Below are 26,716 nucleotides of genomic sequence, written 5' to 3'. Positions count from 1 at the left end.
TTCAGTATGTGAATAAATTTTCAGATTGTACCAATTCAACTTGAAGGAAACTTCAACAGGAAAGCTTGTATTACATGTAATTCAAGCTCAAATTCGAGTTATGTGGACTCGAATTAGCGAGAAGTATGAGAAAGCTCTAATCAATGCATATCTCTGAATACTCATAAGCCTGAGCAACGTTACAAAGTACTGAAATTTTATGAAGCAGGCTATGCAACTGGATTTTGTGCTAACATCTTCGAGCATTACAAGAAACATCCACTTTAGTATCCTAACTATGACTTAACATGACCTTATACTGAGATCTGAGATTAACAATACTGAGTACTGATACTTAACAATACTGAGATCTGAATTTAAGAGAGCATTAAAAGATTTAAATGGCAGAAAGGCTCCTGGAATAGACGCAATACCTGTAGAATTACTGCGCAGTGCAGGGGAGGAGGCGATTGATAGATTATACAAACTGGTGTGTAATATTTATGAAAAAGGGGAATTTCCGTCAGACTTCAAAAAAAGTGTTATAGTAATGATACCAAAGAAATCAGGGGCAGATAAATGTGAAGAATACAGAACAATTAGTTTAACTAGTCATGCATCAAAAATCTTAACTAGAATTCTATACAGAAGAATTGAGAGGAGAGTGGAGGAAGTGTTAGGAGAAGACCAATTTGGTTTCAGGAAAAGTATAGGGACAAGGGAAGCAATTTTAGGCCTCAGATTAATAGTAGAAGGAAGATTAAAGAAAAACAAACCAACATACTTGGCGTTTATAGACCTAGAAAAGGCATTCGATAACGTAGACTGGAATAAAATGTTCAGCATTTTAAAAAAATTAGGGTTCAAATACAGAGATAGAAGAACAATTGCTAACATGTACAGGAACCAAACAGCAACAGTAGCAATTGAAGAACATAAGAAAGAAGCCATAATAAGAAAGGGAGTCCGACAAGGATGTTCCCTATCTCCGTTACTTTTTAATCTTTACATGGAACTAGCAGTTAATGATGTTAAAGAACAATTTAGATTCGGAGTAACAGTACAAGGTGAAAAGATAAAGATGCTACGATTTGCTGATGATATAGTAATTCTAGCCGAGAATAAAAAGGATTTAGAAGAAACAATGAACGGCATAGATGAAGTCCTACGCAAGAACTATCGCATGAAAATAAACAAGAACAAAACAAAAGTAATGAAATGTAGTAGAAATAACAAAGATGGACCACTGAATGTGAAAATAGGAGCAGAAAAGATTATGGAGGTAGAAGAATTTTGTTATTTGGGAAGTAGAATTACTAAAGATGGACGAAGCAGGAGCGATATAAAATGCCGAATAGCACAAGCTAAACGAACCTTCAGTAAGAAATATAAGTTGTTTACATCAAAAATTAATTTAAATGTCAGGAAAAGATTTTTGAAAGTGTATGTTTGGAGTGTCGCTTTATATGGAAGTGAAACTTGGACAATCGGAGTATCTGAGAAGAAAAGGTTAGAAGCTTTTGAAATGTGGTGCTATAGGAGAATGTTAAAAATCAGATGGGTGGATAAAGTGACAAATGAGGAGGTATTGCGGCAAATAGATGAAGAAAGAAGCATTTGGAAAAATATACTTAAAAGAAGAGACAGACTTATAGGCCACATACTAAGGCATCCTGGAATAGTCGCTTTAATTTTGGAAGGACAGGTAGAAGGGAAAAATTGTGTAGGCAGGCCACGTTTGGAATATGTAAAACAAATTGTTAGGGATGTAGGATGTAGAGGGTATACTGAAATGAAACGACTAGCACTAGATAGGGAATCTTGGAGAGCTGCATCAAACCAGTCAAATGACTGAAGACAAAAAAAAAAAAAACATGACCTTAATGGAATTTGGAATGAGATTCTACCTGTATTATGCTAAACCACAAGAAGAAGAAAATAATGAAGAGAGTATAGATTAAGATGCTTACATTAATGTGCCTCTTCAGAGACGGAGACATTTGATAACTGTAATCGACAATACCAAAGTGGCTGTGAGAATTGCGCTGGTAGTTGAAAGAGTTTCATAATTTTTGGTTACATCTGATCCAGAAAACTTCCACTTCAGTCTTTTCCTTCAGTACATGTCATATATATGCGAACAAGAACTGCTTGAAGGATTCAATTCTGCCAGAGAATCATTCTTAGCTTGTAAAGAAAATTTGAAAAAGACTGATGGAAACCTACCACAAACAAAATAAATAGACTGCTTGAAACTTGAAAACACTTTTGATCAAATACAAGGTGACGCAGAGAAACAGGAATATTTTAAATAATTAGAAAAAATGAAGTAAAGTTAGTAACCTTTATTTGATGTTGAAAATATGTTCTAAAAGAGTGGAAATTTCAATATACATTACTTTTTAAAAATTAATTCATCTAAGTGCTGTCCATTTTTGCATACTCATTCAGCAAGTCAGTTCTGAAAATTTTGCATAGCACAGTGCAGTGTGTTCTCCAGAATGTTGGTAATTTTCTCTTCAATCTCTGCCAGCTTCCGTGGCATGAGTGATAGCATCTTGGCCTTTCATTCAGAGGTCCAGGGGTCAAGTCCCAGTCAGGCATGGCATTCTCACATGCTACTTGACATCTTCTGAAGCAGTACCTAACGGTGGTCCTCCCGGAGGTTTAAAAAAAATGAAATTAAAATCTGTGCTTCGAACTGGACAAGGTTTTTTGGTTTAGTCTGGTACACAATGCTCTTCAGATGTTCCCATAAAAAGAAGTTGCTGACTGAAAGGTCCGGAAACCAAGGCAGCCAAGCAATGTTAACAGTTCTTAAAATTATACAATTCCCAAAGAAACATCTCACTGCTGCCATAGACTGTCAGGCAGTGTGTGAGATGGCTTGGCCCTGTTGAAACCACATTTGCAAGATTTGGAAAAGGATGGAGCCTAGAAGGAAAAAATGTCTCTAGCATGTCGACATAACGTTGAGACATCAGTGTCAGCAGAGACCTCTTTATCTTCATAGAAGTAAGGGGCTACCACCCCACCACATGAAACTGCACACCATACAGTAAGTTTAGCACTGTGTGTTTAGCATGGTTTGTTTGTGACTAGTAATTGATGTTCTGCTTATTCACTATCTTGTAAGGATGAAATTTCAGGTTATGGAGTATTATTGCATGCTCCGATATTTGAGCTTATATGACGAGGAAATTTTCCGCACCAAACAATCAATGCTGACTTCTTATCACTACAGCTTACACGACATCAATGTTTTCTGGTGTACTTACAGACAGTGCACACCTGCTAGGTTTTTTTTTCAAAGCTGGACTAGTCTCTTCAAAGTTATGAACCCAAGTTTTGATTGCGTGAGAAAAAGGAACTAAGCCAGGGAGCAGAATCTCATAGTGTTGCCGAAACACTTTATACATCTGTCAGACTGTCACCAAGTTGATAAAACACCCTTACAGCAACCACACGTTCTACACCATTCCACTGCTCCATTACAACTAAATGTCCATTACTGCTCTGCAGTTTAACATCTTTATCCCACTTACCTTACACCTGCAGGGCTGCCAACATCAAATTCAAAATGTCCTGTTTCTCTGCGTCATCATGTTCATGGATTGGAGATTCTCTATGCAGAGCCAACTAATATGGAGCAAGAAGATGAAGAATTTTCAGAACAACAGATGGATAATGATCAGTAAAAAACAGGCATGCTGAACCATGGACATGGGTTAGTGAGAAATCTTCCACAGCATCACTTGAAGTATATATAACCAGTTGGCAGGAAGTCAAAATCATGAACATCTTTTCATAATTGGTCAAGCTGAAACAGGAAAAACTTTCCTCTTTAATCCGCTAAAGAATCGAGTCAACTGATGCTATAGCAAATAGGCAGTCAAAGTTTGTGCACTGACAGGTGTGCATGATTATTAGGAGATTCCACTTTACATAGCACACCGAAATTCCAGTTAAGAAAAATTGTAGAATCAGTCAGTTGCGTTAACAGTTGAGAGACATTGAGTTCTTCACAGATGAGATCTCCATGATGCCCTACAAACAGTTGATCATCATATATATATATATATATATATATATATATAATTTTCAAATATCTGTAATCTGTTAGATCAAGAGTGTACTCGGTGTGTGCAAAAGTTAGCTTTCAACCTACTAACGAATACCCCATTTGAATTTTGAAAATCAGACAGTTGTAGAGATATTATAAGAGCACCCCGTGGCACCTCCCAAAACAGCGCCCCAGGGGCACCTGTTTGTTACTAGTTGATGGTGATGATCAGTCTAGCCTCCCACAAGGTGCTCACATACCTCATCACTATAGCCTCACACGCAGTCCCCACAGGAAGCCTATTAATGATAAACAGAATTTTTTTTAAATTTATTTAATATTGTTTTATTTAATGTAAATTTAATTCTATTTATTTTTGTAATATTATTCATTCAGTTCAAACCCAGCTCATGGAGTGGCAGAAACTCACAGTTTATTAATTCAATTCATTAAAGTTTGTGCTTCAACCAGCAAGTTTCCACAACTACATATATATATTTATATATATATACATTTTCTTGAGATGAAATATATCTAAAAACCTTCTCAGTTGTGCCAAGAAACATGGGTAAAAATTTAGTTGATTGATCAAGATGTTTTTTATTTATTCCAAATAAATGAAAACATTCTTTCTCTTTATTTATGTATAGATTAAAAGATTCTTTTTCTATTGCCATCCATTATTTTTATGTTATTTCATTTTTTCTAATCTTCTGTTTTCATGCTTTTAAATATTTGAACCTTTTCATTCACTCAATTCTGTCTATGTTTAGTAATTTATTGATAGTTTGCAAACAATGTTAAGTAATTTGGGTTGTATGTGGTTTTTAAATCTTTTTAAAAAAAAAAAAATGTTTAACAAAATTTTATAGAACACAGATACAAATTCAAAAAATAGGCTACCTTATACTGTTAAAAATTATATAAATTGTTATAAATACATAATGTATTATGTTATATTTTACCATAGTAAAATATCTATGAATAGTAGGACTATAAATGTTTGATTTGCTGATCAAAACTTAAGGGTAACAAACTGTAGGGGAGAAGTCTACAGAAGAAACTGTGGGAGGTACTTATGTGACAGGTTTGGTTATAACATTTTACTATTCTACATTCTAATGATTTTAAATGAGTATGAATTTGGGAGATGGCCATTAGTTTAAAGGGACCTTGTCACTTTCCAAATAGGTATGTGCTTATCTATTATTATTTCAGGGACTGATGACTCGGCTAAGGAAAATGAAATTTATTTCATAAAACCTATGGTTATCTGTACGGTGAGATTACTGCCGATTAAACATACATTACATTACATTTGGAATTAAAAATAGTTTCATAATATTTGTTTGAGTTATTGTTTAATTTAAATTTAACAATTTTCCTTTTAAATTATTTTAACTGTAGCATTATTTAAAGTAAAATTGTGAATTCTTTCGCAGTTACATGCTATTGCATGTTGTCTGAAGGCAGTTTGTACAGCTGATGCTGCTGCAGCAATTGAAGAATGTAGACGTGCCTGTGGTGGGCATGGATATATGAGTTCCAGTAACTTTCCAGCTTCATATGGTATGGTAACAGCAGCTGAGACTTATGAAGGAGAAAACACTGTCCTTTATTTGCAAACGGCAAGGTACTGAATTTATTGTTATTTTGATCTTAAATGTTTTTTATTATATTTCTTGCTGTGAAGGTAGTATAATTAATTTTTGGATTAGAACTGGAGCATGACCTGGCATTTATTGACAAGCCAGTTAATTTGGATTATCATCTCTTATATTTTATTAGATTAAAAAAGTTGAAATTGAATTATTCATTGTTATCAAGTGCTATTTACAAAATTATATTAAAAATTCAATTCATTTATTAACCATAAAATTTGTTTAACGATTTGTCAGTGTTACAATTTTTTTTTAAGATTAGTACATATAAAAATGTTTTCACTATCATTACAATGTATCATACAGTTATAGGTCAACATATAATCAACATTTTTCACAGTTATAATTCCTCATCTAAATATAATTAATTGGCATATTCAGAAAGTTTTTCAGGAAATAAATTACTAATTCTTATGATATTTAAGAAGAGTTATTAAATTTTTCTTCGTTGTCAATTTGTTTCTTTAACTATTATTATTATAACAATTCCTGTAAAATGAAACAGAAAAAATTGCCTTTAAAAAAAAAATCTTATTTACAATAGTAAACAATTTTGATTCTATTAACTTTTCCAGTATTTTCATTTAAAAAAAGGAATACATAAATATTCTTTATTATGAATACAATGGCTGCTGGTCATCAGTATATGAGATAATTTTTTCTTTATTTAATCATCAGCTAATCTTTTGTTTTATTGGCTTGCTTTGGAATTGAAAATTTATTTACAATTTCAGTTTGTAAATAACCCAGAAATTTGTAAATGTTATTCACAAAAAGTAACATTATTCTAATTCAAGTTATGGGAATTTTCTGATGATTTCTCATAACAATTATCACATGTGCATCCAACATTCAAATGTATATTTTAGAAAAACCTTGATTTTCTTCATCATATTTGCTGTTCAATTTAAGATATATAGTGAGAACAGTTCCTTTGTGCTGATGAGATTTAAAACTAGCTCTGTTTATTAACATACCTTAGATTCAAAATCTATTATAGGTATTGCAGCTGTAACATCATAAGTTCTAGTAATAGACTTTTTGGTTTTATGATTCAAGTATCTCTATTAACTTAGATATTTTCCTTGTTAAGACTATATCTCTTAATAATCTGTAAAGCTGAAACTTTAGTATTTACAGTTGCTCAATAAATAGAAGCAAACATTCATACTATTTTTTGAGTTAATATTTCTAATTCCTTTTAAAGTGTTATACACCAAAACTGTTTGCAAAGAATTTTTTGTTTCAATGAACATTTTAAGGTAATGCAACATTTATATATATTTTTTAAATTTAAATAATTCATCTTTAAATTGACCACTGTGCTAATTAAATTCAATAATAACAAGTTAACCACCAACACATAATAGAAAAACCTAAAAATCCTAATACCAATAGTCAATAAGACTATTGTCTTATCTTTCATAAGATCCCGCATCATTGTTTGATGTATCATGATGATACATCAAACAATGACTGTGTGATACATGTTTGATACATCAAACTTATTATTAAATGTGTGTGTGCGTGCACACACACGTGCAATTACTCACCTTATAAGCTTGTAGCTTGTGCAGTGGCATAAGAAATGAAAATTTTACAGTATGTAAGACTGCCAAAGTTGACTGGAATTCAAACTAGGAACCTTCGGAACAAAGGGCTGAGATGCTACTTCTCTGTGTAAATTAGTGTTTAAAATAATTATACAAAATCAGAATTAAACACTTGCTGATATTACAGAATGTAAATCTATTTCAATAATTTGTGATGTAAACAAAATAACTTAGAGTATTTATAAAATTAAATTTTTTATTAATAATCATAAATTTTACTTACAATCAAATATTTCCATAGCATATCACTAGAAGTTATTTAATTATTAACAAAATCATTATAGTACTATAAAGATAACAAAACTTATAAAGTACAAAAAAAAGTGTTTATTCAATTATCATATCAGTCAATGGATTCTGATTGTATTTATCAGCACACATATATATTTATTTTTGAATTCTGCTTATTATTCGTGATTTCTATTCATTAAAAATTACATTTTTTTCAGATATTTGGTGAAATGTTGGCAGCAGTCGAAAGGTCCAGATGATTTACCATTAACTGTTAAGTATCTAAAATCTGCTGCATCATCATATTCTTTGTACTCTTGGGAAAATGCCCTGCCGTGTCTTTTACAGGCATATCAGCAAGTATCTGCAGGGTAAGCTGTATTACAAATTATTTTGAACAAATTTCCCTTAAAAAAAAAATGGTGTAATAAAAAAAAATGGTATGTTGGAATAAATTAAATTGATAATCTGAATTAAGTGATTAAATAAAGAATTCAAACTTTATTTTATAAAATTTATCTAGTCAACTTTAAAGGATGTGAAAAATACTGTACTTACTATTTAAAATGAAAAGGTTTAAAAAATCGGTATAATCTAGTTAAAATTTTATTTTAGTTTTGCCGATAACATTTTTAACTCTTTCATATTGGTTGTATGACACATAAGCTAACTACTGCATTACGATGTATACAATAAGGATTTTTTAAATAAATGTCACTAAGTGATCAAATCTCTCCAGGGATTTTTTGCCCAGAAATTTTGAAAAAATAAATATTTAGAAAAAATTCACTATTTTGCTTGCAAAAATTGCTCCAACATTTTCAGTTTGCAAAGAATATTTTACACTTTTAGATAGAATGTTTAGGACACTTTTGGTTTAAGGTGTACAGTATTTTTTTTAATAGAAATATGTTTTTTTTCTAATGTGTATGTTGCAGTCTGTTCAACTAAGGAACAATAAGAAACCCCCCCCCCCTCCTATGGGCCCAATGAAATGAGGATGATGTATATATGACATTTAAATGAAGTGTTTTACAGACTCACGCCTGAGATGTGTGGTTAATTGAACCCCAACCACTGAAGTACATCGATATCCACTGTATGGTATTCTTCTTTTTTTTTTGTCTTCAGTCATTTGACTGGTTTGATGCAGCCCTCCAAGATTCCCTATCTAGTGCTAGTCGTTTCATTTCAGTATACCCTCTACATCCTACATCCCTAACAGTTTGTTTTACATATTCCAAACGTGGCCTGCCTATACAATTTTTCCCTTCTACCTGTCCTTCCAATATTAATGCGACTATTCCAGGATGCCTTAGTATGTGGCCTATAAGTCTGTCTCTTCTTTTAACTATATTTTTCTAAATGCTTCTTTCTTTATCTATTTGCCGCAATACCTCTTCATTATCCACCCATCTGATTTTTAACATTCTCCTATAGCATCACATTTCAAAAGCTTCTAATCTTTTCTTCTCAGATACTCTGATCGTCCAAGTTTTACTTCCATATAAAGCGACACTCCAAACATACACTTTCAAAAATCTTTTCCTGACATTTAAATTAATTTTTGATGTAAACAAATTATATTTCTTACTGAAGGCTCGTTTAGCTTGTGCTATTCGGCATTTTATATCGCTCCTGCTTCGTCCATCTTTAGTAATTCTACTTCCCAAGTAACAAAATTCTTCTACCTCCATAATATTTTCTCCTCCTATTTTCACATTCAGTGGTCCATCTTTGTTATTTCTACTACATTTCATTACTTTTGTTTTGTTCTTGTTTATTTTCATGTATGGTATTCAAATTCATATAAAAGCTACTAGCGTTAACTAGGATTCAAACCTCAGAACCTTCAATTTTGAAAATCAGTTGTTAAACAACTGATTTTCATTTTCTGATTTACGATGATGACTTAACCATTAGATCAACCCAGCTATACAAATATGAAACAATTTTTTTTTTATTATATTGTTAAATAAATTTTGATTAAAAAATTGAATGTACATTTTGAACATTGTCTATTTTGTTGAAGAATTGTGAGAATTACAAAAATCATTCCAGGCAGTATTTAGTAAAAACTGTTTGAGATGACTGAACAAACAAAGAATTTATTGATCTGAGAAAAGGATTGTAAGTTGGATGGGGCAACACCTTACAACCCAGCAGAAATAGCTCCTGTGTTTTTTTCAAGTGGTATTTTTAAGTGGATTGAACTGTTCATTCAACTTGTAAAAATTTACATGGTTAATGCACTTTGTATCATATTGTTTCATCATCTGTGGGTAAATTTTGGTTGGATTTACACCTTCAAAACCTAAAATTCTTCTTAATGATAATGCCCTTTTAAGAGAAAAGTGTGTTAACATGCTTAAGAATTATGCCTTTTGAGAGAGAACAAGAATATTTTCTCCTTTTTTTGGGTTCCATATTATTTTTTAGCATGTAACAATAGTAGTCGCTGTTGATTGTATGTTCTTTCAAATCACAGTAAATTGGGCCTTTGTAGTCCAAAAACTCAATTAGCTTTACTTTATTGACTTACACATAGGTTTGAATTTTTTCCTGGCAGGTGAACTAGGTTGTTTTCTTCATACTGTGATGCATTTTGATTCCAGTTCAAAATGATTAATCAGAGTTTTTATGCAATCTGTAAAAGCATTATTTTCCTTTAAAAAATTGTTGTTTAAGATCTGTACATTGTGACTTCAGGTGTCTATTTTTTGGCTAACTATCTTGAATACATTGTGCGTTAATTCAGTTTATTATGGATAATGGAGTCCACACTGCCAATACTTGCAGTACAAATTTCATCAATTCCCCAAGTTTTTTGTGTCATCTTTGCAAATAAACTTATGCAATTTTGCAAAGCATCAGTCAAAACTTCTACTGGTCTCCATTATGATGAAAATAGGTGACACTAGTTCTTCTCTAATTGTTTCTTTAAACTGTTTAATCTATTTAAAAAAAATACATTAATACATATATCGTTCTGTTTCAACATCTGTGAGTGAATTTTGGTTGGTTTTACACCTTCAAAAAATAAAAACTTCCATCATACCACAGTGTTCTTCTAGGCACAAGCAATGCTGACATTTTTAAGTATACAAAAGAAGCTAAATTCTTTTCGAGTAGCTGATGTGTTTACATCACAAGTACCAACTTTAATATTGACAGTTTCTGTTTATTCTGTTAAACAATTTTTCTGGTGTTTTCATATGTCTCTTTAATTATTGAATGACCCTCTTACATAAATTACTTAGTAAATGTCAGTAATGCATATCATCTAAACTCATTATATTTTGTGCCTGTCAAAATTATTGATTATAGCGGAGCAATATATTATTCTGCCACTTTACTGAAATTTATGAAGTAATAATTTAATTGTATTTTTTTATCTTACTGATATTAATGATTTATCATAAAATTGTAACAACAAATAGGTAAATTTTCAAAAAAGCTTTATGGTGTCTCGAATATTGAACAATACCTCCTCTCTTAATTAACTTTCATTTTCAGAACTACTGACTTGTGCTTATAATTCACTTGCATGAAACTTTTCTTGATTCTCACATGCAAGAAACATACATTAACAAATAATGTAGAAAGGAACAAGAAGGAATTTCATAAAAATTGGTCGACAAGTACTTCACTTTTTGAATTCATCATGACTCTTTTATTTTTCTGAAAATAATTTGATCAAACTCCTCCCTAAAAGTCAATCCATACTACAGAATATGAATAAATTATCCAGACTGTAATTATTTTAACTTTTTTTAAATTTAATAATACCTGATAGAATTAAAATCATGAAGTACACTTTATTTATCTGTAACATATTCAGTGCAAGTTTTCCAGGTATGCCTGCTTTTTACAAGAAGACACTAAATCCTATTTGCATAAATCAGTTTTATTGTTTCCAGAAGAGAAAATTTTGAAAGTGCAAGCATTACTGTTATAAAATTTAATTAACTTATTTTTATTCAGCATAAACTGTTCAGAATCACCCGTTCATAGTAGTTAAACATTATACTAAAATCATTAACAGTATTCTTTAAATTTAAGAGAGCAATGTGCATGTGTTAATGTACCTGATATACAATTAACGATTGATAAACCTGATTTATGATATTCATTAGCAAAACAGTTTTGTAGGGATAAACCAATGTAAGTAATGAAATAATTAATTTATGCCCCATAAAATTCACTTTGTTGACAACTTTGCCTTCAGCCCTCAAGCTTGCAAACCTATTCCTACTTTATCTAATTCTTAGTAATGAATGCTATTGAATGAGATTTTCCATGAAATAGTAAAACGTACTCATGATATGAGAGATTGAAAACGCCAATAACAGAATGTGATTGATTATTTACAGCAATTAAAATAGTGTCAGTACAGTTGTATAAATCTGTACAGGAATCTTTTGCTTTACAAAAATTGTGAATTAAAAAGCAGTCTGTTCATCAGCAATCACAGTCCAGCTGAATACTGATGTACTGTTCACTCATGTTAATCTTTCAGCAGTTTTCATATACTTTAATTTTGTACTGTTAGTGTTTAAATATGACCTACAGAAAAAGGAAGTTTATCTTCCTTCAGTAATTCCTTCTACAGAAGGGATTACATATCACCATGTAGTAGCAGTTTTGGATAATATTACTAAATCAAAATGTATCTATTTATTATAATTGCAGTCATGTCACATTTTATTCTGTGTATTGTATCTAATTTAAGATTATATATATATTTTTTATTTATTTTAGGCTTATTAAGACAGCCTGTGATAAAATAGATAGACTTGTGAATACTGGAATGTCACCAGAAGATGCATGGAATAACACATCTATTCAACTTGTTCAAAGTGCTGAGGTAACCGACTGCTGATTATTTATAAAAATATTAACAATTTTTTACTATTGTTTCACACTATTGTGGTATATTCATGCATCATCAAACTGATTTATCATGTGTAGGAAAAGCCAATTAATTGTTTAACTTTGTTTTTAGATTAGGTTACAGATAATTGTAATAAACATGCTATGATGAACCCTTTTAAAAATGTTGATATTTAATTTAATTTAGAAATTTATGAAAAGTTGTTGTTTATAAAAAGTGTTACTAACTTTAAAGCATTGATATGCTTTATATTATATTTATCAAAATCCAAAAAATATTTCAAGTGTGAAGGGTCGGGATCTCTTTAAGCTTACATTTGATTCAAGAAGAAGTATTAATGTTGAAGAAATGCTCAGTTTTGAAGTGCTGCTATCACCTCTCATGCTAGAAAATTGTATAATTATTATAAAATAAATTACTAGCAAGAATGTTGGAAAAAAAGAGATTCACTAAAAAACAGGAGCATGTTTTTATAACTGAATATATTTACAAATATCTTTTTAGTTATTATAAAAACAGAATATGTGTCTTCATTAATTTTTAATCACTTCATTAATTGTTTTTCTTGTCACTTTCTCTACAGCACACAGTACTTGACAAAAGTGTCTTTATTTTGTGTGGTTGTAAATCTTAGTGTGTTAATGAAAGATTTATATAAATTGATTTTGATAGGAATAATATGAGTCCTGATATAACTCGCAAGACTCCTGATACAGCTCCTAAATGAACAAAATAAGGCAATATTTTAAATTTTCATAATACTTTTGTAATACTTGTTTACAGAAAACAAGATTGTTACCTCATAATAAGTTGAATACTGCTTTTCACAAGCTTCACTCTGATTTGCCAAATTTTAGTTTTATTTATTAAGTAGTAGTATGAAAAAACCTAGTTAAATGTAAAACTTCAATCCAAGCAAGAACAAACAAAACTAGTTAAAGCACAAAAATTAATCTGGTACACCTAAGTAAAAAATATCTACCCATAAATGCAAAAAAAGACAGTACAAGACAATTATAAAACCAGAAGTAACATATGCAGCAGAAATACTCTTCCACCTGAACGAACAACAAAGACTGATAGACTCCAGAAAATTGACCATATGGATGAAAGAAGATGTGGAAGAACCTGCATTAAGTACCAGTAAGATAGGCAGTGAAAGATTGTGCCCATTTAGTACAAGTCATATATAAAGAGTTAAAACCTATCACTGATACCATGCGTAAGAGAAGACTTGGACACATTATGAGGATACAAGATTCGAGACTTCTGAAACAACTGGTACGGTACAATTTTTACTTGAAAAACACCAAGACAGGGTGCAGATGGCTCAGAGAAATAAAGAGAAGATCTGAACTGAAGGAAATTGGCCTTACACCAGAAGACTCCACAAACAAAATAAAATAGAATGAAAAAAATCAAGGACAAATACTGTCGCTTCATACTCACAAGAAAGAAACACACAACATGAACATTTTCAACCCCAGCAAGGGCACAGAGATTGGAACGTATGAAAGAGTATTGGGAGGACTGCAAGGTCTAAACAATCTCTTCAAAGAGCCTTTGATACGGACTGACTAAAGTTATCCTATGCAGTTATAAAAAATATTAAAAAAAATTGTAGTGTTAAAAAATTATTATTTTTTTAAAAATTGTTCTAAAAACCTAAAATAATTGTTATAATAAAAATGTATAATAATATCACTCATCAGGTTTTAGTTTGGTACACATGAATTTTTTAAAGTAAAAACAAGAAATTTATTCATGTGGGGACAATCCTCATCATCCATGTGCATTTGTATTATAGGAGTAGCTTAAATTATGTATATATTAAAATTTTTGAGGATGTATTTTTTATAAATGCGAAAAATAAAAATTGAATTTTTTCTTTGCTTTTTATTCCAGTTTAAATTATCATAGAAAACAATATTGATGTGATAAGTGATTGAATGCAAAAAATAAATATATAGTTAAACATTTAATTATAATTTAAATGTGTTAAACTTATATTATGTCCAATATATAGTTTTAAACATTTTTCTAGTAGTTAAGGTGATAAATAATTTCATGATATACAAAATGGTGTAATGTACACAGACTGTTTGTTGTATATTAACAATTAGATTGACTGAAATATTTATTTAAAAACATATAGAAAATGATGTGCTATAAGAGCATTAAATGGCAGAAAGGCTCCTGGAATAGACGAAATACCTGTAGAATTACTGCGCAGTGCAGGTGAGGAAGCGATTGATAGATTATACAAACTGGTGTGTAATATTTATGAAAAAGGGGAATTTCTGTCAGACTTCAAAAAAAGTGTTATAGTCATGATATCAAAGAAAGCAGGGGCAGATAAATGTGGAGAACACAGAACAATTAGTTTAACTAGTCATGCATCAAAAATCTTAACTAGAATTCTATACAAAAGAATTGAGAGGAGAGTGAAAGAAGTGTTAAGAGAAGACCAATTTAGTTTCAGGAAAAGTATAGGGACAAGGGAAGCAATTTTAGGCCTCAGATTAATAGTAGAAGGAAGATTAAAGAAAAACAAACCAATATACTTGGCGTTTATAGACCTAGAAAAGGCATTCGATAACGTAGACTGGAATAAAATGTTCAGCATTTTAAAAAAATTAGGGTTCAAATACAGAGATAGAAGAACAATTGCTAACATGTACAGGAACCAAACAGCAACAGTAATAATCGAAGAACATAAGAAAGAAGCCGTAATAAGAAAGGGAGTCCGACAAGGATGTTCCCTATCTCCGTTACTTTTTAATCTTTACATGGATCTAGCAGTTAATGATGTTAAAGAACAATTTAGATTCGTAGTAACAGTACAAGGTGAAAAGATAAAGATGCTACGATTTGCTGATGATATAGTAATTCTAGCCGAGAGTAAAAAGGATTTAGAAGAAACAATGAACGGCATAGATAAGGTCCTACGCAAGAACTATCGCGTGAAAATAAACAAGAACAAAACAAAAGTAATGAAATGTAGTAGAAATAACAAAGATGGACCGCTGAATGTGAAAATAGGAAGAGAAAAGATTATGGAGGTAGAAGAATTTTGTTATTTGGGAAGTAGAATTACTAAAGATGGACGAAGCAGGAGCGATATAAATTGCCGAATAGCACAAGCGAAACGAGCCTTCGGTAAGAAATATAACTTGTTTACATCAAAAATTAATTTAAATGTCAGGAAAAGATTTTTGAAAGTATATGTTTGGATTGTCGCTTTATATGGAAGTGAAACTTGGACGATTGGAGTATATCTGAGAAGAAAAGATTAGAAGCTTTTGAAATGCGGTGCTATAGGAGAATGTTAAAAATCAGACGGGTGGATAAAGTGACAAATGAAGAGGTATTGCGGCAAATAGATGAAGAAAGAAGCATTTGGAAAAATATAGTTAAAAGAAGAGACAGACTTATAGGCCACATACTAAGGTATCCTGAAATAGTCGCTTTAATATTGGAAGGACAAGTAGAAGGAAAAAATTGTGTAGGCAGGCCACGTTTGGAATATGTAAAACAAATTGTTAGGGATGTAGGATGTAGAGGGTATACTGAAATGAAACGACTAGCACTAGATAGGGAATCTTGGAGAGCTGCATCAAACCAGTCAAATGACTGAAGACAAAATAAAAAGTGCTATAATAAAATTTAGCCAAGAAATAGAATTTTAAGAAATTATAATTATACATATTGGGTAGTATGTGATATTTACTCACCAGTTACATTCACTATACTAGACATTTGAATTTTGTTTTTCTTTATTTTTTGTTCTAATGTGAGATTGTTTTAATACATTTAATCATATTTGTAAAAATCAGGAAAAGTTATAAAAGGGGAAAGTTGAACAAGGAAATAGAGAGATTGAAAGGATAGGGTTAGGAATAAAAAAGAGATGATAATCTAAAATTCAAATAATGAATAGGCTGAGGTTAGAAATTCCGGTCGCAGTTAGAAATTCCGGTCGCAGAACACAGTAGCCATACACTTTCTGTTGGAGAAGGTTCGCTTGAACTTCTTTGGTTTACTGGGAGAATGAGAATGCATCCACTGTTTGGATTGTTCTTTAGTTTCTTCAGTTTTGAAATGGACATGTCTCTTTTTGATGGTCGGACAGCATCTTTGGAACCCATCTCGCACACAGTTTGCGGTACTGAAGTCTCTCACTCACAATGGTATAGAGAGCTGGCCTTCAAATTTTAGGAAACGAATCACTCAATATAGAAATTGTGAACCGACGATTTTCTCGATTGCTTCATCCACTCGCTCAACAAGATCATCGATTGACACTCGCTTTCTTCCCTGACCGCCTGCATCATGAACATCTGTACGTCCTGCTTTAAAGTTCCTGCACCATTGTCGCACTTTGCTGTCACTCATTGAAGTTTCACCGTACACATTACTTATTTGTCGATAATTTCAGCTGCATTACGCCCCTCAGCCTGAAGAAATTGAATTACCGCATGCACTTCACACTTGGCAGGAGATGCTACTGTTGTAGACATGTTTACATGCTACAACAGCTGCGTGTTCAGAACTAAACAAAGTCATGCAGCATGATGGAAGGCCATATTAGATTACGCTGTGCAACACATATACACAAAGATCCTTCCAATTTTTGTGCGGGTTTTTATTTCGCAACCGATCTGACCTTGAAAAAAAAATAACCCTCGTATTTATTTTTTGTTGACATTTTTAACCCTTCAAGCCGGTATTTAAATTTTTAAAGCCCTACCCTACTGCCGGTAATTTAAATGCCCAACCAGCAGCTTTATTACAGTACTAAAAATAAAAAATTATAGCTTCAAAACTATTACACTAATTTAAACCAATTTTCAGCAGAAGATTCATCCACTTTTTCTCATCTCCAATCTATGTCTTTTCTTGTACGCTTCACTTGTATATCAATATCTTCATCACTATTACCACTACTCTGTTCAGAATCTTCTTTATTTTCATTACGATTTTCTTCACAAAATCGTCATCACTTTCGTCACTATCAAATTCACTACCACTATCAAATATTCTAATGTTACTGTCGCACATCTCATCTAAACATTCAATAATTTGTTCCGATGTAAGATTACTTGACGTGCTTGACCCTGCCATTTTAATCACAGCTGATGCAACTGACTGAAAGAAGAGCATTCAACTTCGTAGAACAAAATCGTATTTCATCACTGATATGCAATCCTACACAGTTATAAAAACACGGAGGGGAAGAACGAAGCCTTGTGATAACACAGAGCCAGTTTTTCAAATAAACATTACGAGATGGCAATGTTATGAAGTTTTGAAGCAAGCACTGCGCGCAGCGAGACTGTCACGTCCACCTGCCGATACATACAATTTAACATGTGCTCCCTGTCTGAAGGGTTAATATACCTAATTTACTACTGTGTAATTGGTATAATTTTGATTTTACGCCAAATTGTTTTTGCCTCTGATGAATATTACTTTTAATATAAGCTTTTTATGTAGTAGTAATAATAATAGTAGTTAATGTATGGATAATAACAATTTAGAAAGTCTCAGAGGCCCATGCGAAAATCAAACTTGCCAGTAATAAAGAAAAAGCAACTTCTATTTATGTACTTTAGAGTACAGTTTTCTTAATTTATTCTGAAATGTCATTAAAATAATGACAAGTCAGTAGTATAAGAATCCCTAACCCATGAAGCGTTAGCATTTATGTTAGACATTTTTGGTTAATGTTCTTCTCTGAGTTCAATTTTTTTCTTTTATATTTATTTTTGTAAGAATCAAAGGGGAATTGAGAGTTCTAATTTACTAATTATTGTTACAGGCACATTGCAGAGCATTTAAGGTTCTAACATTTATTGAGTATGTACGAGAAGGAAAACTTTCTCAACCTCTACGAATTGTATTGACTCAACTGTGTGAACTTTATGCTGTTTATTGGCTACTGAAAAAACTTGGACACTTTCTTATGGTATGTCTGTTGTTATTTTTAGCCATCGGATAGCAGTTCAGTGACTGTTCTACTACAAATAGTCTGTTTAACGTTGCTATTATTATTTTTTTATGGAAATATCTGTTAATAATATTTATGAGAAGCATTTATTTGATTAAGGTCTGGTTTCAATGAAAACCACACTTCTGTCTATGAATACGTGTGTAAAAGTTTTGGCTTTATGAATGCTGTATGCCTCAATTGTCTTGATTGCAACTTTATCATGTTTTTTTAGACATCCAGTTATCATTTCGACTAACAGCAGGGCAAAAAAATTCATCTTCTTCATTTTTGTAGTACTAAAAAATGTTTAAGTTGAGGCTGAAGCCAAATACTTCTGATTCTTTGCATTGTTCTATAATTTTTAGATTTATCTGATCAATCTTCCTTTTCAAATTATCATAAATGACTATGAAACATCCAAAAACTCAAACCTAATTCAAATACTAAATTAACTTTGTTTTGCAGTTTCACAGATTTTTTAATTTACTTTTTCCATCTAATAATTGTGGGAGTATTCATTCATCTTCCTAAAAACAATCTATATTCTTTCTGTCTTTACTGTTGCTCATAATATTTAGTCCATAAATCTCTCAAATTTTTCGGCAAATTTTTGCAGCATTCTAGTCATTACTAATCATTCAACATGAGAAAATATGAAATTATTTACTTTTGCTCTCATTGCATTATCAGTACTCCCTGAACCTGACATGATATAAACAGATAAGCTGTATAAGTAACATCTTTCTCCCACAATAAACTTCCAGTGAATTTAAGGTTGACGTATCATTTTTTTAAATTTATTTAACAGGAGAAGCATGACTTTATTGAAGGGTTTTCTATAAGTGGTTTAAAGAACACTATTAATCGTGTAAATATTTTAAACGTATTGTCTACTCGTAATATTTATTATCTTTTTCAATATTTAATAAATAACCTAACAAATAAAGTAATTGAAATGAACAACCAGTTGCAAGTTGTCATTCAATCTTTACAAAATTTTCATGACTTTTTTGGTTAATAATAAAAGTGAATGATAGAAAAAACTCTACACATGAAAATAATCTTATTTATGTACATGTTATTTTTCCACAGTCGTCATTTTTGGCAACACATTTTTCATATCATTCTACAAGCTTTTACTAGTCTTCCTTCAAAAGATTTTTCCACCGGTGATTTAAACCAATTAATATTACTTTGTCTTCAGTTCCTCGTCGTTTAAAACCTCTTAATGCAAGCCATTTGTTTTAATTAAATGAAGAAAAAATTATTACTAAACATGAGTTCAGGACTGTACAGTAGACGTTCAAATATTTCTCTCATGGAAAAATATTGCTTTAGTCCCAGAACCATTTTTGTTGCAGTGTATGGTCAAGTACTGCCATGAAGAAGCAAACTCCCATTGGGCAACTTCCCACATCTTTTAAGTCAAAAGGTTTTTGAGAGTTACACAATATTTATTGGCATTTACAGTTCTTCCGCAATCAAGAAACTCACTAAACATTCCTTTTTGTCCCAAAAAAAAACAGTGGCCATAAGCTTACTGTCTGAGTATTTTTGTTTAAATTTTCTTGGGCCTCAGAGAAGATGAATGCCACCACAGAATCAATTGTTGCTTTTCTTCAGCATTAGTGTACAACAACCAATTCTCATCTCCAGTCGTAGTGTAATTAAGCAGTAATTTAAATATTACTGCAAAAATGTTTGAGCTGTTGCAAGACATTTTTCTTTGTGTCCATCTGTCAAAATTTATTGCACCTACCTGGCACACAGCTTAGTGTATTCCAAGTTATTCTATTAAGATTTAAAAATCTTTGAACGTAAAAGTTTAGAAATTTTTTGTTTAACATGAAATTAAATATTCTATTTTCAGAAATTATTTTGCTATCTTTTTCCAACAAATCATTTCTGACACAGATGAGTGACTGCACATTCTCTGTCATGAACATTCATCTTGCATATACGTTCATCCATCAGCTGCAATATATCGTCTGAAACTCAAGGTTTCCTACCAGTTCTCTTTGTTCCACCTAAGTTCGCGTCTGCTGATTTAAGAATTTCCTTTTTAACATTCTCCCATTCTTCTTCTACATTTTCTACCTTATCTTTTTTACTCAGACCTCTTGCGATGTCCTCAAAAATCTTCTCCTCTTTCTCAAGCTTCTCTAAATTCCACCGATTCATCTGACACCTTTTCTTCAGGTTTTTAAACCCCAATCTACATTTCATTATCACCAAATTGTGGTCGCTATCAATGTCTGCTCCAGGGTAAGTTTTGCAGTCAACGAGTTGATTTCTAAATCTTTGCTTAACCATGATATAATCTATCTGATACCTTGCAGTATCGCCTGGCTTTTTCCAAGTGTATATTCTTCTATTATGATTTTTAAATTGGGTGTTGGCAATTACTAAATTATACTTCGTCCGAAACTCAAGTCGGTCCCCTCTTTCATTCCTTTTGCCCAGCCTGTATTCACCCACTATATTTCCTTCCTTGCATTCCAATCTCCAACTATTATTAAATTTTCATCTCCTTTTACGTGTTTAATTGCTTCATCAATTTCTTCGTATACACACTCTACCTCATCATCATCATGGGTGCTTGTAGGCATATATACGTTAACAATCGTTGTCGGTTTAGGTTTTGATTTTATCCTTATTACAATGATTCTATTGCTATGCATTTTGAAATACTCTACTCTCTTCCCTATCTTCTTGTTCATTATGAAACCTACTCCTGCCTGCCCATTATTTGACGCTGAGTTAATTACTCTAAAATCACCTGACCAAAAGTCGCCTTCCTCTTCCCACCGAACCTCACTAATTCCTACTATATCCACATTTGTCCTACCCATTTCCCTTTTTAAATTTTCTAGCCTACCAACCTTTTTTAAGCTTCTAACATTCCACGCTCCGACTCGTAGAATGTTATTTTTTAATTTTCTGGTGACCCCTTCCTTAGTAGTTCCCACCCGAAGATCCGAACGGGGGACTAGTTTACCTCCGGAATATTTTACCAAGGAAGGTGCCTCCATCATTGCTATATGAAAATGCAGAAAGCTACATTTTTTTGGAGAAAAAAAAGCAGCTGTAGTTTTCCATTGCTTTCAGCTGCGCAGTACTCAGAGTACTGAGTAATGTTGATATGGCCGTTTAAGTCATCCTGACATATGCCCTTAACAACAACTGAAAGAGCTGCTGCCCTCTTTCAGGAATCATTCCTTAGTCTGGCTGTCAACAGATACCTCTCCGATATGGTTGCACCTTCGGTCCAGCTACTCTGTATCACTGAGCACTCAAGCCCCCTCACCAACGGCAAGGTCTCATGATTCATAGAGGGGAACATTTAGTCCATAATCATCAAAAAAGCAGCAAATTTGGTTACCACCATTAAGAAACAAATTACTTTTCCAGACTACGAGTATTTATTTTGGCATTCATTTTAATTAGATTAGCAATTAACACCAATACTACTGTTTCCAACTGATAACTATTGATACAAATATATATTATAAAAGCACTATTTGTCACTTAAGTATAAATCAGTGGTAAAGTTATTACGTAAAAAAAAGAAATTTCTTGTACATTAATGTATTTTTCATGATAAAAAATGAAGTCTTAATGTGATTTCTAAGCAGATGTTCTGTTTGCTGATTTGTTTTTAAGTATTTATATTGATAATTGTTAAATTATATTGCAAACAGCTTAGACAAAATAAACTTTTTAGTAAGGTCGCATGTTTGAACCCAGGGAAAAAGTGGTGGTTCTCTGATATTAGTATACTGCACGCAAGAGTTAGGTCCACTAGGAGAAGATATCAGCGTCGCACCCTAATGGGGATTATCGTTGATGATGTGCACGCTGAGGGTCTGCAGATCTACCAGCGCACCCGTAATGAGTACGTTCATGCAATGAAGGAAGCCAAACTCAAGTTTTGGCAAGACTCCATGCATGAGTTGCAGTGCAATCCCTGGCAGCTTGTAAAGTCATGTTACCAGCCAAAGCCATTACACGTGCTATCCAGTGTTCAGAGCAGGTTTGGTAGTCGTAACCACACTTTAATATCTGTGGTGACTTACCAGGCGTTCCTGGATACACTGTTTCCAGCTGCTCCGGAGTGTGAAGCAGAAGTCAGCATTATGGCAGGTGAGACATCATTCCTTGGTGTACGGACTATGGAACCCATACATATAGACAGAGTGGTTTCTAGTATGACACTGAGAAAGGCACCGGGGATTGACCAACTTGACCCAGATATTTTTTATCATCTGCGGCCTGTTATAAGAGAACAGCCTTGGCAGGCTATTCTCGGGGTGCCTAAGCTGGGGTTGCTTCCCGACTTGTTGGAAGGTGGCTTGCTGAGGGTGCTCTTAAAATCAGGAAAGGATCTGAGTAAGATCAGCAGTTATCGATCCATCAGCCTCTTGTCGGCAATTGGCAAGTTGTTTGAAAGGCTGGTTGTGGAATGGCTTTGGGAAAGCATCAGTATGAACTCACTTCTAAATCGACGCCAGTATGGCTTCATGAAAGGGGTTGGTACCAAGGATTGCATCTTGAAAGCTCTTGCCGAGGTAGAAACCGCCGACTGTAAATATATTTTGGCAATTTTTATTGACATAGAGGCAGCATTTCCTTCCTTGTGTTGGAGTTCTGTTCTCTATGAGTTGGAATGCCGCAATGTTCCCGTAGCTCTGCAGGCCGTACTACATGATTATCTGATCGCATGGATCTGTTTAAGGATGTGCACCTAGTTGTGGAAAAATTCATCACAAGGGGAGAAGTCTGCAGGACTCCGTTCTTGGTCACTTGCTGTGGAACCTGGTATTCCATGGATTATTGGGACTGACATTCCCGGAAGGGGACAAGGCCCAGGCTTTCACCAATGATTGTTTCCTATTAGTTCATGGTAACTCACGACTGAAGCTAGAAGACCGAGCAGGCTTTGTCAACAAGAGGGCTGGATGGACATTCAAAATTTAAAGATTTCTGTGCCAAAGACGAAGTACATGCTTCTCAAGGGTGCAGACAAATTATCATACAGTTGTAACCCCCGTATTAAGTATAAAGGCTGTGTAATCAGCCAAGTTCGAGATCATAAGCACCTAGGTGTTTTGTTTGATGAGAATTTGCTGTTTAGCAACCACATTATGCAAGTTGTGGCAGATGCCGTCTCTGTGATGCACAAGCTTAGAGGGATTGCTCGAAAGGATTACAGGCTGTCAGGCTGCCATTTTTACATGGTGAACCGAGATGTCTTCAAAAGTGTAATCTCTTACGTGGCGTTTGTTTAGGCGCATAGGTTGGAAAGAAATCGAGCACTTATTCAAAATTTAAGGAGTACCCAGCGTAGAGCCCTAATTGTATGCACTGGTATTTTTAAAACAACCTTGCGAGGCTACCACTGTATTGGGAAAGGTTCTCTCAATCGATTTAGTGATGAAAGTTCGGATGGCCATGTGAAAATTGCGAAGAGGCAGGGAGGCCAAGGTATTTTGGATGCGGGTTTGAGCCAGGCCTGTACCGGAGCAGAACGGTGATCTCAGTGCACCGGTTTTAATATTTGCCCATCTCCCACCTGCGGAGGAGGGTTTACAGCCTCGCGATGGAAGCATGGCAACAAGAATGGCACATCACAACTAAAGGAAGGTCCTTGTATAGATTTATACAGGATATGGAGGGATGGTATGCATCTTCTTCCGTTTTAAGGGCAACGGAAGCCCAAGTGTTCTCCAACCATGTAAATTTAAACCAGTACATGTTTCGGTTCCACCTGGCAGCTGATGAGCTGTGCATCTGTGGGAAGGTCCAGTCATACAAACACATGATGTACAACTGCCCAGCTCTTGGGGGATCAGAACTCAGGCCACCCTGGTATTAGGGGTCAAGGGGAAAATTGGTCACTCACAAGTGGCAAGTTAATGTAACAAGAGCTGCATTGCTCGACCATGTGGGAGTTCCTTGACGCAGTTGCTTTGTTCAACTCACATCAGTAGTTTACCTAAGGGAAAATACTCCTACCACGCTGCTGTAGTAAACTAACTAAGAGATGTGGCTGGCTACCAGCCAGATTAAGGCTCCAAACGCTTCTTTAGTGGTGGACAGGTACTTGCTGGCATTCAACGGCCTAGGCATGGCAGCGAATTGCCGTCTTTGATGAGATAAATTTAATTACTGATAGTCATATATGTATTAGTAGTAGTTGACAGGGTGCGCCTACCCATTTTAGTGATGTGACAAGTGGGTGGTGGGACACACAAGTGAATGGTGTATGGTACCATGCTTATTCCGCTCATGCTTTAAGTTAGCTATAGGAGCTAGTTACAACACTGGTTGCTAAACAGTTTCGAGGCTCAATAGCCATTTGTGACATAGACATTCGGTCTTATGCTTTAAGGCAACCAAATGGGGTGGTGGTGGGAGAAATGTCAAGCAAACCGAGGTCACTGGTCACAAATAAAGTTATTGATAATTTTAGTTATAATTTAGCATATTATCTCAAAATGCCAAAAACATCACTGTCAAAAATCACTTTTTCTGTTGATTTTTGACATTTAGGAACTCTTCAGGTATCCCAAGTGCACAAATTTTTGTATCAAATATAAACCCTTTATGAATTATCTAAGTTAAATCTCTTTTCAAACCAATTGTCTTTTTCTAACTATAAGTCTTTATTATAAAATGTTAAACCTATTGTAGCAATAAATAATTATATTTCATAAATTATTTGTTACAGTATTCTTCTTTAAGAAAAGAAGATGTGGGAAGTCTTTATAATTGGCAAGACTCTTTATTATCTGCGTTACGTCCTAATGCTGTTGGAATCGTTGACAGTTTCGATATATGTGATGAAATACTTGGTTCTGTTCTTGGTGCTTATGATGGAAATGTATATGAAAGGTTATTTGAAGCAGCCAATGAAAGTCCTTTAAATAAAAAACCTGTTGATGATTCATTCCAAAAATACTTAAAACCTTTTCTTAAGTCAAACTTATAGTATGTTACTTAAATTAAAGTAAGTTACTTAATACAAAGGGAATAAGAATTCAGTGTTTATTGCATTGTTATATCAGCCATGATTTCTGAATGCTGGTGATGGTTATTTTTATTTAAAAAATAATAATTTTAAGGTTTTCTGTGATTCCAGTTTTAAATGTGTTTTTAAGATTTTTTAAATATTTTTACATACAATCAATGTTGATTTTTAAAGAAATGCATAATAATATATGCAAGGGATCATTCATTCATGCATATTGTAAATGAATGTTTTATAGAAAATAACTTATGTGTATCTTTTAATTAAAGTATTATTTTTTTTATATTAAAGTTTATTTTAGCAATTAAAAATTAAGTTATTTCTTATTCAAATTAACTCTTACAGTAGTTGGAAGAATGTAAGATTAGGTTTTTTTTTTTTTAATTAGGAGATATACTTTGTTTTTAGAGGCTCCAGTTAATTGCTTTATTTTAGGTTGAGAGTCTTTCTAATTCTGGACTGGACTCAAATATTAAATTGACATCATGCTTATTTAAAGTGATTATAAAAAAAAAAAACCATTGTATTCTGATTGGTACATAAGAATACATTACAGTATGTAGGTGCTATCAGAAATGTGTTTTTATTCCATTTCACTAGTAAAAAAAAAGCTGACAACAAAGTTGAAATACTTTCTTGGCATTGGTTATTTATTTTTATATAGTGAAAAAATAATAATACGTAAAAATAAACCAAAAAAAGCTTTAAAAAATTAAAAAAGAATGATATTTTTAAACTTTGATCGGCTCTCCCATCTGCAGTACTACAATGCCTAGGAAAAGAAATTTGATTAAAAACTTTACCCCCTCACTTTTTTTATTAATTTTTGGGTGAAATTTTGAACAGAAATTTTTGTTCGTAAAATTTTGGTGTCTATATCAACAGGAAGTGGGGTAGATAGTTTTTTGGTATGTACCATTAAAAAATTACTCTCAACATTTTGTGAAGTCCTAGGTCATAAAATATTGAGAAAAAACCCATACCCAATTTTTAGACTGATTACTGTACTTTCCTTCATGCAGCTTAGCTCCAGAGCTAAAATGCCAGGAAAGTAAAGGGAACCCCCAGAATTTGCTGAATGGATTAGTGTGATAAGATATTTATCAGAAGAGCATGACAAAATGTAATTAATTATTAAATAATAAAAATAAATGCATGAAATAAAATAAGTACAAAGCATATAATATTTAAAAAATATTAGTTGTAAGGTATGCAATTTGTATAAATTATAGGAAAGAATTTGGAAATTCAGG

The 26,716-nt window shown here is 32.8% G+C and overlaps 1 protein-coding gene across 1 annotated transcript in view; it reads left to right on the top strand.

The window, feature by feature from the left end:
* LOC142317462 (acyl-coenzyme A oxidase 1-like) overlaps positions 1-25,771 on the top strand; it is a 153,351-nt gene extending 127,580 nt beyond the window's left edge. Inside the window, exons 9-13 of the mRNA XM_075354032.1 lie at positions 5,485-5,675; positions 7,766-7,918; positions 12,309-12,414; positions 18,263-18,409; positions 25,164-25,771. Of these exons, the coding sequence (XP_075210147.1) occupies positions 5,485-5,675; positions 7,766-7,918; positions 12,309-12,414; positions 18,263-18,409; positions 25,164-25,424 (858 nt within the window). The 3' untranslated portion in view covers positions 25,425-25,771. The remainder of the gene's footprint in view (positions 1-5,484; positions 5,676-7,765; positions 7,919-12,308; positions 12,415-18,262; positions 18,410-25,163) is intronic.
* Positions 25,772-26,716: the final 945 nt, after the last annotated feature.

Source organism: Lycorma delicatula, chromosome 1 (genome assembly GCF_047948215.1).
Source record: "Lycorma delicatula isolate Av1 chromosome 1, ASM4794821v1, whole genome shotgun sequence".
NCBI classification, from domain to species: domain Eukaryota; kingdom Metazoa; phylum Arthropoda; class Insecta; order Hemiptera; family Fulgoridae; genus Lycorma; species Lycorma delicatula.
Note: the sequence above shows the minus strand (reverse complement) of the source record. Positions and strands in the feature narration are given on the sequence as shown.